The 15,453-nt window shown below is 35.2% G+C and overlaps 1 protein-coding gene across 3 annotated transcripts in view; it reads right to left on the reverse strand.

Moving 5' to 3' along the window:
• Window positions 1–42: 42 nt before the first annotated feature.
• The window catches only part of LOC149549650 (uncharacterized), a 52,778-nt gene continuing 37,367 nt past the window's right edge, over window positions 43–15,453 (reverse strand). The window contains exons 2-4 of one of the 3 annotated variants that reach the window (XR_016354129.1): window positions 1,018–1,648; window positions 783–849; window positions 43–487 (exon numbers count right to left, since the gene is read on the reverse strand). Coding sequence is in view for 1 of the 3 variants with exons in the window: in XM_089792957.1 (XP_089649083.1) it covers window positions 1,162–1,648 (487 nt within the window). In the remaining 2 variants the exon portion in view is untranslated. Of the gene's footprint in view, window positions 488–722; window positions 1,649–15,453 lie in introns of those variants that run through there. The other 2 variants (XR_016354130.1, XM_089792957.1) reach the window with 2 other exon arrangements.

The following is a 15,453-nucleotide window of genomic DNA, read 5'->3' on the forward strand; positions in this document are numbered from 1 at the left end:
AAAAAACAAAAATACCACTAGGAAAATTCAGAGCAGCCAATCAAAAAAGAATTATTCACTAAAAATTAATTTTAAAATAAATCTGTTTTCGAACCTTATAAATACAGTGATTTGTTTGCAAAAATTAATTAAGAAAAGTAACTGTAAACATTAGTTCCCTGCCTATATATAGGCAGGGACTATCAAATTTGTACATTTCACTAATGAACATTAATGCTCGTGCATATGGGCGTCGAGCAAAAGTTAGCTTGTTGGTTGTTGAGCAAGCGATCCTGTGTCAAAGTCCCATGGGGGATGTTAATTTGTGTCATTAATTAATCAAAACAAATGCTGATGCTCAACAAAGGAAATCAGACCCTTATGTAACTGAGGTTTTGCATAACTCCGTAAGCCCACATTTTGATGCCCGAATCATAACTATTCTCAAACAAATTGATTAAATGAAGGCTGCCCCGGCAGCCATTTCTTGTTGAAGTAACCCCGTATGCTGCAAACAGGAAGGTACAGTAAGACTGACATCATTAGGAGTATTCAATATTCAAATCTTAAGCATCACAGTTATTCATATTTTGACTGTACATGATACAAATACATGCTTTGATTTTGTATGGCATGATAAACAGAAAAACTGTGTAGATAAAGATCATAGGCAATACAGCCAGTTTTTTTGTTACAACTTGAAACAATAGAAAACTACCACTTGTAAGGCCAGCCAAAAAATATCATGATTTAAATGTTCGCTGCTGTATATAAGTTTTACTAATGTATCATATGTAACTCACCACTTCATCAAAATGTAGAGTTGCCAAAGCTATTTGTCATCATCTCTGAAGCAAGCTGGAGTATTTTCTATGTGGAAATAGAATTTAACAGAAAAGTAATTTCAAAATTTGCCAATAGTTTTGATTTAGAAGCTTGAAACTTTTCCTACACAGCAAGTACAAGCATTTTCACTACTTTTCTCTAAGAAGCTAATTGAAATGTCCACTAAAAACAAATATTTTCACTGGTGAGTACCTAAAATATTGTTGTAAAAATGGTCATTAATTAAAAAGAATTTCCAACTAGTGCACAGCAACATCTGGTTTGTGCCAACTGAGTTTCTGATTGAAAGAACTGCAGCTAAGAACTGAACTGCCACGAGCTTCCAAGAAACAAGTTTCATCGCCTGTATCTTTTGTCTACTTGTTGTTTGGCAGTGTCTTTAAGTCTCTGATTATATCCTTCAATTGGTGGTGTCAAATAAGCTCGGTGCCTATTCGGAGGAAATGGGGTAAAATCGGGAACAAGAGCTGCCTCTCTTAGTTGAAGAGGAAGAGCTGCAACGGCTTCGTTCTTCAATTTGAGCCTCATAGTTTCCTCAGCTTGTGTTTTCCTCAAGTTCCTCATTTGCAACTTGCTATACTCCTTTGCAAGGCATTTGCCCTCCTCTATAGTAAGTTCAAAAGATGGCATTTCAATTTCATCTTTGTGGAAGATACCTAATTTAACAACATCTAATTCTTCTCTCTCATCTGTAATGACTTTTTCTTTCTTTTCTTGTTTTTTTTTCTCCTTTTCCATATCAAGTTCCCTCTGTCTTTCCTTGCTGATAAGACCCAATTTTTCCCTTTCCATTTCTCTAAGCCTGTCCTTCATTTTAAGGTACCTATCACAAAAAAAAACTTTATAAGCTATTTATTGCCAAATGGCAAATTTTATAAGTTCACTAAAATCTAGTTTTCAATCCCAAAAACTAAAATTTTACATACTAAGATCTTTATCTCACTTTACTCTTTAGGATCAGATATTTATTAGGGAAAAAAAAGGAAAGGAAAACAAATAGTTTTTTTAAATGGCAGCACTTCATTAATTGCGCTTCAGTATTTGCAACTTGAAAAGATAAATTTGTGTTCTGACTGTATAAATACAATGTGCTAGTCATACTAGCATTCCATGCACAGAGCAACAATATGTCATGGCAAAAGGTGTATTTTGCTGGCTTTTTCAGTTACATAGGTTTATAATGAAAAAACACATCAAAACATGAGAAATGTAAGAAGGATAATAATCACAAAAAAAGAAGACAACAAATTTGTTATTTTAAGCCAAATACAATGCATGGATCACTTAAATGGAATGATTTGTTTGAAAGGTGGTCAGAATTTGACCCGAGCATTAGACTCTAAAGACTTTTGATTTGTAACAGTGCAATGAAACATCTATTTTAGATATATAAATTAGACAGGATCATAACTGAGGTTATCTGCAAATGTGATAATATGCTGTTGCTTTGCTTCCCTATATTTTGCTTCTTCATAACTATAAAGGATAGTTTACAGTGGGAATGGATGGAAATATTTAGAGAAGAAAAACATTGCGCACATCAAACTTGTACAGCTGCCCAATGTCATGAATCTGATGGTATATGTGTCTGCAATAGACAACTACAGACAAGAATAATTAGCCTAACTTCAATAAATGATTGGGTGTGAAGTATAAACGGAGACTTTCATTTTATTATGTAGAAAAAAAAATTGTTTGCTGAAAGAAAAATAAGAGATGTATTAGAATGCAACAAAAAATAGAAAACCCCTGCTGCCGTACCCTGTATAAAAATATGCCTTATCTTGCAGAAGAAAAGGTTCCTTCAGCTGCCTTGAATATACTGTCTCCTTTGATATCAGTAAACCATTGAAGAAATAAAATAAACTTGTTTGGATGGATATTAAAACTCAGTTTAGCTATTTGAATCTAGATTTGGAAGAAATACGGTGTGGTGTTCTGCTTACACTTGACAATTACAGACACCAGAATTGACTAGTGCAATGAACAGTTCTGGCAATCCTCTTTGTAACAATAGTTTGTTGATTCTCTGCAAATGAAAAAAGCAATTGAAAATCTGCCAACTTAGTTACTCAAAAACCTATGGTTGAAACAAATATACCATATGGATTGTAATATCCCCCTCTAGTCTTGAGACTTGACATTAAATCACAGTAGTTGATATCCCTATTTGAAATAATTATGTAATCAATTAAAGAATAAAATGATTATTAGACATCTTGATTATCTAAAATAAATTATTTAATAAATAGATTCATATAAGCATTTCGTTATAGAAAATATAAGTAAAATGTCTAAATAATTACTATATATATATATATATATATATATATATATAATTTTGATTGAAAAAATATTACAAACAAATATAAATTAATTGGTATTTGATTATTGAATAACTAGATAAACAATACCCATATTATAAACGAATATAATTAATAAAAACTAAGACACCTTAAGCAAATAACGTCAACTATTAAATGAAACAGCTGTACCAGCCTGTGCAAAGGGTCGCATAGGACTAATCACACACTGCGACCCTTAAAAGAGCAGGGGTATAAAATAAACCCCAAAGAATAACTATAAGTCAACCACCGGAAAAGAAAAAAAAAAAATTATATATATATGATAAGAAAAGCATATGAAATGAGGAAGGAAAAACATGGAAAAGGGCAAATGAATAATGGTTTTAAAGAATATCCCCTCGATCGGGGAGCAGGAAGATATTTTAAAAGGAGAATAAATAGGAATATTCCCTCCCAAAATAATCACCGCCAATCACTACCAAAAATTGGCAACATGTAATTGAAGGGGCTGCTAACACATATTAAATACATGGGTCATATCAGATTGACATGGTGGCATCAGCCGCTAGCTATGTAAAGTAACTTACATTTAGGATTATTATTAAATGGGTGTTTTTAACCAAACAAATATATAAATAGAATCAATTTTCTTATACTTGAGATTGGAAATTCATGCAATGCAAGGCAAGAGAATCCCTAAAGGAGATGTCCTAGCCCCCAGCAAATAACCACACAGTAGAAACAATACAACAATGCAAGATCTGATACCAATTACAACTCTATTCATAAAATAACTGATTACATGCAATGCATCGGGTTGTAAGGCCTTCTCGGTTACGGCCAAATACAAAGCAAGTAATAGTTTTGCAAGATCCCTCAAGATCCAATCCAAACTCTAGCTAGTCCAAATCCACACTCTAGTTAAAACCTCCAAGGAAAATCTAAACTTGTGCTCGCAAGCCCACCAAGCAATCTCTTGGTTTCCAAAGCCTTAGCTACTAGCCCTTCTCAAAGTTCGCTCCTCTACTTCATCTTCTTCTCCAAGCTTGATGATTATGACTAAAGACTCCACAAGACCCCTACTTATACCCAACTAAGCCACAAGCAGGCCTAGTATGTTACAAATTAAACAAAACCTTGCATTAAATGTACATTTAAGCCACAAGTCGGCTTATAACAGAAATTAAATAAAACCAAATTAATTGCCAAGGTCAGCTCACACTAGAAACCGAACACAGAGAACTTCGGCAAAGTTGGAACCAAGACATGACCAAGCATTGAAAAACCACTTCCGAGTATTAGCAATTATTAGGTTCACTCGGCACATTAAGGAACACTTGGTTAACATGATAGGTTAATACTCAGTTAACACTGCAACTTGGTTAACATGACAAGTTAATACTCAGTTAACACTGCAACTCGGTTAACACGACAGGTTAATACTTGGTTAACATTGCAACTGGGCATCACCAAGCTCCCAGTGCATCGCGAGTGCCTTCGACGACTAAGCACCTCAAGGATCGTCGAGCACCCCTTCTTTGACCAAGTAACACTCCAAGTATTCTCCAAAGCAACTATCAAGAATTCCTCCAAGAACTCCAAAGTAGTCACCGAGCAAACATATGATGCTCCTGCATCAGACTCCCCAAGTAAATAGAAAAGTGTGTCCCACACTTTGATGCCCAAAGAAAGATCTTATCCAATCTTCATCTTCACCAAAGGTTTCCACTCCATCAAGGACAAGAAAACCAATTTGTAAATCACCCACATCTACATCATTCTGTCAAACACCAAAATCTCCTAAAATCTCAACAACCCAATCAGCATGCTCACTCCCAAGAACAAACTGAACATAATGCTTCACAAGTAAATTCTCATCCATGTCAACCATCAACAAATCAAGAACATACAGATCTGCAGTACCATGTAGATCCACATCAGCAACATCACCAACAAATGTCAAACTCCCAACACCAGCAATCTCATTGCTCATAATAAGATCACCCACAGCAATTGGATCATCCACAACCAAGTGTTCTGCAATTTCCATGTCAGACTGAACCAAATGATCATGAAAACCAATCTCCATCTCAGCATCAACAAGGTTAGGAACCTTTTCAGCAACAAACACAAGTTGCTCTACAGGTTTCGCATCAAACTCCACAAACTAATCAACAAAACCAACCTCAACCTTGACCTTGCCATGTCGTTTTCATTCTCGAACAAGTCTCCTAACCAGCCAGACAACTCTCTTCTGGATCGGTAGACTCCAACTCCAATAGCATACGATTTTTTTCTTCGGTTTCACAACTCATTTAGAAAAAGAAGTGTCCGCAGCAGCGTCCACCCGAGTAATCGTCTCATTAATCCTCATCTCCATTATATTACGAATATTCTCAATCATCCTAGGGTCCAATCTTCTCAAAAGCATCTTCCAAGATCTTCATAAACCCTCTGCAACAAATCCTTCCCACGCTCCTTGTGACAAACTCAAGTTGTTTGCAAGTCAAATCGCAACCTGTCACCTCGCACGAACAACCAAGAGAAAATCACAATTTTAGGAACACAAATTTGCAACATAAATCACACAAACTCTCTGTGATCATGCTCCAACAAGATCAACCTTCCATCTTCACATCTAGTGATCCATCTACAAGTCCTCTGCAATAGTAAGTCTAAACCACAATCTACCACCTCACAACCAAGATATCTAGGACTCCAGAAAGAGCAATCCAACACAAGATCAAGATCTTCTTAGATCAACTCCTCTCAACCCAAGCACTTGGTGCAAACTACCTCAACTTTGGCGATCTGTCTATACTCTCAAGAGCAATTGTGCTTTGATACCATCTAATGCAGTGCAAGATAGGAGAATCCCCAAAGGAGATGTCCTAGCCCCCAACAAATAACCACACAATGGAAACAATACAACCTTAGTCACAAGGATTCGATCTAAATTCGTCCACCTAAGATGCCTCTTCAACTTTGCGAATAATATTTTAAATGGAGGCTGCAGCACTCTGTAGAAATTCTATAGAAGAAATTAAATGGGGTCGAATCCTTTTTGTTTTCTTGAAAAGACAATGCTGCACGGGATTTTGAGAAGGCTGTCCTGGTCAATTCTAAAGGCCTCTTTTGCCGCCCTCGACAACTCTAATAAGATAGGATCATGCAGATCATTTTATGATAATCACAAAGCTCCTTTCAAAACCGCAACCCTTCCAAGAAATCCGCGAACTTGACTAGGCTCGACTGGCAATCAAATTTAGTAAGTTGTAGTGTTTATATGCCCGCACTTTGAACTAGGATTTATTTGTTCGTTGAATCATGTTTATAGTGGTAAATATTATTTATTCATATGGTATTTTTATATGTTTAGATAATATTATTATATATGTTAATATTATTTGTTCTATTTACATGGTGGATTTGTAGTGTGTTTTTTTAATTAATGTTATCAACATTATTCTTATTTGTGTAGTGTTTTTATATTTAGATAATATTATTTTATATGATAATAGTAGTAGATATGATTTATCTATTTAAATTATAATATTGTTCTATATAATATTTTTTTATTTTTTTATTTATTATTTATATTTTTTTTAATAAATAATTTATATAGGTGAATTTATTGTCAATTTTTTTCCTTTTTTTTTAAGTGTCGAATTTTATCCAAATTTCATAGTTACCGAACACAAATTCGAACTCGAACATTGTGACATAGAATACAACAATGCAAAATCTAATACTAATTACAACTCTTTATTCATAAAATAATTGATTACATGCAATGTGTCTAGCTGTAAGATCTTCTCCGTTACGGCCAAATACAAAGCAAGTAATAGTTCTACAAGATGCCTCAAGATCCAATCCAAACGCTAGCTAGTCCAAATCCACACTCTAGTAGAAACATCCAAGGAAGATCTAAACTTGTGCTCGCAAGCCCACCAAGCAATCTCCTGGTTTCCCAAACCTCAGCCACTAGCTCTTCTAAAAGTTTGCTCCTCACCTTCATCCTCTTCTCCAAGCTTGATGATTATGACTAAAGACTCCACAAGACCCCCTACTTATACCCAACTAAGCCACAGGTCGGCCTAGTATGTTACAAATTAAATAAACTCTTACATTAAATGCACATTTAAGCCACAAGTCAGCTTACAACAGAAATTTAATACAACTAAATTAATTGCCAAGGTCGGCTCACACTAGAAACCAAACACAGACAACTTGGGCAAAGCTAGAACCAAGACATGACCGAGCATCATAAAACCACTTCCGAATATCAACAACTATCAAGTTCACTCAGCACATGAAGGAAAACTCGGTTACACTTCAACTCGGTTAACATGACAGGTTAATACTCAATTAACACTGCAACTCAGTTTACACGACAAGTTAATACTCGGTTAATATTGCAACTAAGCATCACCAAGCTCCCAATGCATGCCGAGTGCCTTCGACGACCGAGCACCTCCAAGATTGTCGAGCACCTCTTCTTTGACCGAGAAACACTTCAAGTATTCTCCAAAGCAACTCCCAAGAATTCCTCCAAGAACTGCAAAGTAGTCACCGAGCAAACCCATGATGCTCTTGCATCAAAAATAAAATCTTAATATTATTATTAGTTATTAATCTCAAATTACAATTATATATATTGGGGAAAGTAAAAATCAATTTCTAAATATTAAAACGAATAATTATTGAAATTAGATCACTCCAAATATTACTATTATATGCTTTTCAATCAAAGGCATTATTCATTACCAAGGAGGGACTTGTATAAATCCCATCTAGTGGATCTTTCCCAATAGAGGGTGGGGGTCAGTGTCCCACAAATCTTCATGAAATAGGCTTGGACCTATAAACTTTGAGGGAGTCCATAGATGGTGTCAAGGCAACTTGGATAACATCTATATCCACCAGTCCTAAATCTAGATAATAACATCATTTGATAACTGAAATGACTATTATGAATACTAAAATTCATATTAAAACATCAATCATGATGGACCTGGAAAGGGGACATTACATGGATGCGTGGGATGAATATTTACTGGATTCAACATCAAGGAAATGCTTACAAGATCTCTTTTTGTCTTGCGCTCATCCCTGCAACCATTTCATATGATCAGCATAAGGGGTAAAGCTGCCAGCAATGTTGGACTGTTCAAAACAAAGGCCCTCCGGCGATGCTTTCGCTAGATTTAAGCTTGATCTTGCCAACTTATGATTTTTTTTTATGATCACTTCTCATGCACAAACTATAGGAAATACAAGGTGATGGAGCCCTAATTTTGTTGCAATTGTGGGCATCCATTTGAATAGTAAAGTTGGAGAAGATTGTTTAAATTAAAAGAGTATACACTAAAACATACACAGCCAACACCAGAAGGACAGTATGCAGTGTGATTGCTAATAAAAAGCTTCAAGTTTAGAAAGAATATATATGAACAAGCAAGAAGTATTATCGATCTGCATGTGATAGGAAGGACAATGGAAATTAGGGAGCATTCAAACAGTAGCATGAATGTATACAGCGATATTAACGTGCAATTTGACGATGAAGATAACTTGTGGGATAGAAGAATACAGTTTGTAAACTAAACAATCAATAAATCATCAAAAGGAAGACCCTGTTGTTAATGCCCGGTTAAGAGTTTGCATCGATATGCATCACAAAGTGAGAAATTTAATACAATGAAAGCATATGCACCAATGAATATGAGGTACACAGGACTTCTGGAGTTTATGGGCCATCTGCAGAAATTCTTTATATACCTCAGAAGATGACAAGGATAAAATATGAGTTTCCAGCAGCATACAGTTGGTATGTCTACAGAAGACTAACATTGAATAGCAGTGTGCCATCAGTTTTGGAGAAAAGAAAATACTCGAACGAATTGCACCATGGGTTCAGTCAATGATAACCTTGGAAATAATAATATTTATTTTAATATTTTTCAGGTACTATAAACTATCGAAGAGATGGAAGGCCTGTCGGTGATTCACGGGCAGGAATAGTAATGGGCAGATAATTATATGTGGAGTTTGAAATGAAGTATCGCCCTGGACAAAATGAAGTTTTCTGAGGCTTAACATCATCAGGAGCAGCTTGGCATACCGCATAAAGACATCATCAAAAGAAGATAGAAACAAATCTCTGCCAAGACATACGAACAGTCATCTTACATCGTGGCTTCTAAAATCCAAATCACTCATGTCATATCGTGGACTTTGAAGATTAAAACAAAGTTGTACTAATCCAAATTATATTGAGAGAACAATTAATGGAAAGATGCAATGTAAATAAGAGATGTTTTTTTGGCTAAAGGTCACACCTTCTGATTTGGATTGAAATGATATAAATAGAAGATATATGATTTGCAAAAGAAAGAGACATAACAAGAGACATTATGGGAGAAGCATTTGTAAGGGATATATTTATTTGCAAGGAGAAATTTAAATATTAAAGCATGACTTTAATATAAATTTATATATTATATTTTCAATAATAGAGAAAAAGCCCTTTCGTTGATGTTTATTCAAGGCAGGGAGATAAAAATTATGATTAAGATTCGTTCTTTATGATCAAAAAGAAGATTATTGAATTATTCCGACAAAGCTTATGCGTTGGATTTTTCATCACAATCTTTGTTTAATTATCAAGGATAGGCATGAAATATATAGGTGTTTCCTCATCTCTGTCTAATTGGGCTTTCTGCTAGGGATTCCTTTTAGACTAACATTGAATTGCATACAAGAATTATCTTATGCGTTTGGAGTATAGGGATAATTGATGATTTTTTAAATATATATTGTCTCATAAAGTTGAACATAATAATCTTCATTGTAATAGACTCTGTTGCCCGGATAAGCAAAGGCATTGGTCTTTTAAAATCATTGAAATATAGTCATTGGATTTATGGTTGAAGTCCGTATTCTATATACTTCCTTCTTGCAAGCATCTAATCAATTATTGATAACCCTACATAAACATTCAACCATTTGAAGCAATCATATAACAGCATATTGATTGAGTTCGAGGAACTTGTCAGCGTAAGAATTGACAAAGATTTAAATTCACTATAGAAAAGCTTTGAACCAAGTGATCAGGTTTGAAGTGAAGGTCTACCCGCCTATGTGTGGCGAAGCCTAAAATGCAGGGGAATTCGGATTATTCTCATTCACTGGCCAGAAATGATTGAGTGATCGTATTGGAGAATTGGCAAAGCTCCTAGATTTCGAATTTGTGGTTTTGGGAACCAACACAAGGAAAGGCATCTAAAGCAACAAGTTTTGGTCTCTTCTCATAATAAGGAAGTTCTGTAATTTTGTAATGATTTTTGCTTAGATACCAATCCTCTCGCACAACATCCAGACGCTGATGCAGATATGTTCTGGCGCTCCAGTGCTTTTGGATGCTGCCCGGATTCTCCCAGGAAGCGCATCTCAAGCCTATGAATGCTTGTGGAGGTGCTTCAGAATCTCAAACATCCTCTGTCTTGAAGGTTATCAAATACCAAACATGATACAATACATTTAATTTGCCTTGTTCTTCCTTCACATCAAAGCACCCGTGTGATGCACAATTGCAGACAACAAGCTTTGGCTCTTCCCAGAATGAAGTCTCAAAGCTCTCGTAGAGATAGCAAGTGAGTTGCAGTATACCATAACTCTTAGCTGATGATTCCCAAACTCCCAGGTCCCGCTCATGGCATGCACGGATGATGACCAAGATATTACTCACAGAAATACAGTCAATACAAAACCTTTGGAATGTTTAGGAATCCAGTGCGGATAATTCCAATACTCAAACCAGACACTCAGCCCAAGATGAGTATGTAGAGATGTATTGGGGAAGTTGAAAGGATTTGCGTTACACAGCAGGATATATGCTCGGGTGGAAGATTATTAAGTTATCAAACAATAGTTTAACTAACATCAATGTTATATTTTCCGCACACATACCAAACTCATAATATTTGTCCCCTTTCATAAACTTCTCACAGAAATATTTCTCCAGACAATTGGAACCCACAGTGTTACTTTCAAGAAGCTTATGGCAAGTACCCAAATCGTAAAAATAGCCAAAGACAAATAAAAACTATAATTTGTAAATCCACTATGCCGTCAAAACATGGGCTTCTAAAATCTTTTATTACAACTGGTCCTTGTAATATTGAAATTATTTCATTAAAGCCGGACTTATACACTAATCACAGGTATTAAAAAGAGTGGCTAGTACTTACAATTTCTGGTATGATAAATAATATATAATCTTTATAGTATATATATATATATAGGTATACAAAATCAAAATAATAAAAATTGGCATTCTCGCAACCACATCTGCGTCAGCATCAACAACTTAGGATTTCTGTATACTCTCTAATTTTGACCATTGACAAGGAATCGAGCTATGCACCAGTCAGAGACTAAAAAACAAGTAATGGGGTGACAATAGTCTCGGCAAAAACACTACAAACTTGATTAAACTGAATGGCAGAAATACATGAATGATGTATTATACTGGCATATGCTATGCAAAAACTAGAAAAGTGAGAATCTTCCAAAACTTCACATAAAATCAAATTGAAAGCAGTTTCAACAAATAGCTGTCTTAAACTGACCTCCCAATAACTTGTATTTTATCTTTCTACAATTTTACTTAATTACATAGGATGAAATTTAAAATAATAACTTACATTATTCTATAGAAAAGTAAAATTAAACTAACCTTATGTCTAATCATGTGTGCACTAGGAATCCTCATCGCTCCTCTCAAACAAAAAGCATTGGATTCCAATGATTGGGAAAAAAAGGAAAAAGATGCGACGTCTGATGGTGAAAGATCCATCTGGCCTTTTGCAGAAGTTGTCCTTGTTTGGCAACGAGGTATGAAATGGTCAAAAGCGAGTCAAGCAAAGCTTCATATCAAAAACTCAACAGCATCCAGTAAAAGCTGAAATAATTCTGGTATGGCACATGCCAAATGGCTGATGGATGTTGTGGCAAATAGATGTTTTATTAAACAAATGAGATGAAAGCTCCTTACATAGATTTACAAAGGCAATGTTTCTATTACGAAACAATCATGAACTAAAGGCAAAATTAGAAACTACCTAATGAACTGAAGACTAACTACGATGACCACTAAAAAAACATTACAATATTCCAATACTCTCTTAATAGTCATCGACTAACTTCTATCTTTTGGTCACAAATTCTTCAAGACATTCTGCTACTGCTGAGACCCTCCCTAGATCTGCAAATGTTAATGACCAAGAAGCCATGATGTTGGGTAACAAAGGTATTACTCCATATAGCTAGAGCCACCGTGATGAAACTAAAACCATGATTTTGAAGAAAATCACCAAACACTTTTTGCAGATGAGCATTGCGCCCCAAGACAGTGCAAAACACCACGATTTGTTTTTTAAGGAGAAAAATTGGAAAAAAAGGGACACGATTTTTGAGGTGAAAAATCAATCAAAACCAGACAACAGAATCCAAGACACAGATCAGCATACAAAGCATTGTTGTTCAGAAAAAATCGGTAAACCAAACAGATGATTTTTTAAGGGAAAAAATTATTAAACCCATCTGAGAAACCTTCATGCAACAAAACATGAGACTTCACGAGATAAAACAGTACATGCAAGAAAGGCAAGATCCTACAACACAACGGTAAATTGTGGGCCTCTTATCTAGGAGGTCATAGGTTCAAACATACTCGAGGTTAATAAATAATAATAACCAATGACAACATATAATAATAATAACTAATCTTGGCTTCAACCTCTTACCGATCAAAAAAATATACAGTACATGCAAGATCAATCAACTCATAAAAAGCACATGCAACCTTCGAAATTTAAAGACTTTTGCTCAAACCAAGAAATCATGCAATCAAAACTCTCAACCAGGGTCACAATTTCAAGCAAAAATCTTTGAAGATGAACCACAAGATTTTCATAAAATATCTCTAATGATTTTTATTTCAAAAAATCAAAAACAACTTTCTAAAAAATCCAAAACAAAAGAGGCTCAAATTTTTCTTTAAAAAGCTCAAAAAACTTATAAAATCTCATCAACCCGCTCTAATACCATGTTATGTTAAATCGATGTTGTATTAAGTAGGAGAGAGGAAAGCTCCTTGTATAGATTTATAAAGACGATGTTTCTATTATGAAACAATTGTTAATTGAAGACAAAAATAGAAACTACCTGATAAATTGAAGACAAACTTCAATGACCATTTAAAAAAACATTACAATATTCTAATAATGGAAAGCTCAAACTCCAGTGTCAACTCAGGGTAGTGTTTGAGGAGATCAACATTGACATCATCATAAATGCCCAACTATGTTAGAAGATGAAGATGGAAAGCACACTCAAATCCCTGTTGAAAAATAGCATAAGATGCATAGCAAAGAGTTTTGACACTCCTTTGTACTTTATTCTAGAAATGACATAAATCCAAGTACAACCATACTGTGTCATGTACCTGAAAATGATTAGGGATTTGGCAATAATTCATGAGTGGTCTTTGTTTCTCTTAAGTTTGCTAACAAATTTGAATGACTTTAGACTAAAGGGACTACAAATGTTGGACAAACAAGTAGGCCTTACTGTGTTCTTTGTGAATATGTGCAGTGGCTAGAGAAGGATAAAAGCAACTTGTAGGGAGCTAAAATATTAAACCAAGACAAACCTCAAAATTCAACTTGGCAAGTGAAGTATGGTGTTATATCCTCAAACTCTGTACAAGAGTGCAATTCACGACTTGGGGTATAAATGGATGAAGGCTATGGAAAAGTTAAGAGAAAATCCAAAATTCTCACAAGGAACGCAAAAAATGGCCCACAAAATGGGAGTCACGGTCCGAAAGATTCCTAGTAGTAAGGAAAAGGATTTCCAATCGAAGTAAAAGAGTTATTTGGTTAAGCCACTCATAAAACTGGTCTTCAGGCATGGAATGAACTTACCCATTTTACTAAAATGATTGATAACCACAAAAACAATATTATGAAGATGAACAATCATCAGAAAGCGACTAACCAGGTCTAAGGAGGTATTTCCCAAGGATGGCTACACCTGGCCAAAGGAACACTCAAACCCAGCTTTCTGTTTGCTAGTTCACAGAAGCAACAAATTGCATTCCTCAAGAAGTGAAGGACATCATGTTGCATGCAAGGCTAATAGAAGAAAACCTACAACTAATGAAGTGTTTTGATGATAACCAAAATGAACACTATAGAGTCATAGACAGTTGAGTATAGATAATTTATTTGGCAAGCAACACTTCCTTGATGTGAAAAGCCCGAAAAGCTGCCAAACTAGAAGATGCAAGATTCTAAAAATGTTTGTAGGCTTACCCAAAATCAAAGATTGTCAACATAGAAAGAAGCCCAAGTCTGAAAGTCCAAGATGTAAAGTCATTACAACATTTGAAGTGTGACTCGTATGAGGACAAATCAAACAATCTGCAAAATGCTGGTGGTCCTCTTTTCGTATGTGATGACCAACTGAAATTATTTGTAAATAGAAAACCCACTTCACATGCCTATCTTTTCCAATTTTGTTTTGGGAGTAAAAAACTGTAGGGGCATGTGACCAGTATAAGCAATTTGTGCCCAGAAGACAATGCATTCAATATTTGATGGCTTGGACCAATGCATGCAATTACTTCTCATGTGGAGTCATTCATTTAGCTACAATGAAGGTCTTTGAATGATAAACAAAGGAATGGTCAGTCTATAACAAAACAGGTCCAAGTGCTAACTATGAAGCATCCGTCTCATTCTCAAAAGGTTATGAGAGATCAAGAAATACAATTACAAGTGCAAAACACAATCTTTTCTTCCAGGTGTTGAAACCATAGGAATGGTCCTATGGTCCTCAATCTGCTGAAACATGACATGTCTTCATCGATTGATGCAAAACTACAGCAATTTCCGAGTAGCCAAGGACGAACTTGTGGTACAAGTTTGCAAAAATGAGAAAGGCAGCAAACTGTATGATAGTAGATTTTGAACATTCAAAAAGAACTTCTACTTGGCAAGATCCACCCAGATTCATCAACATCTTTGATGAATCCACGATAGGAGAATGATGATTGAACTCTGAGAAACCAAGACTTGAAGAGATTGGCATACAGTTGATTTTTCTTATGCATTTGAAGAACAAGTTCCAAATGTTACAGATGTGCCTTACTAGGGTGAAAACAGACTACTATATCATCTAAATAGATGGTAATAGATTTGGCAAGGCAATCTCCAGAGACATAATTTACCAATTGCAAGAAAGTGGTAGGAAC

The sequence above is a fragment of the Cupressus sempervirens genome, chromosome 7 (genome assembly GCF_028749045.1).
Source record: "Cupressus sempervirens isolate cs-2001-9-10 chromosome 7, ASM2874904v1, whole genome shotgun sequence".
Taxonomy (NCBI): Eukaryota; Viridiplantae; Streptophyta; class Pinopsida; order Cupressales; family Cupressaceae; genus Cupressus; species Cupressus sempervirens.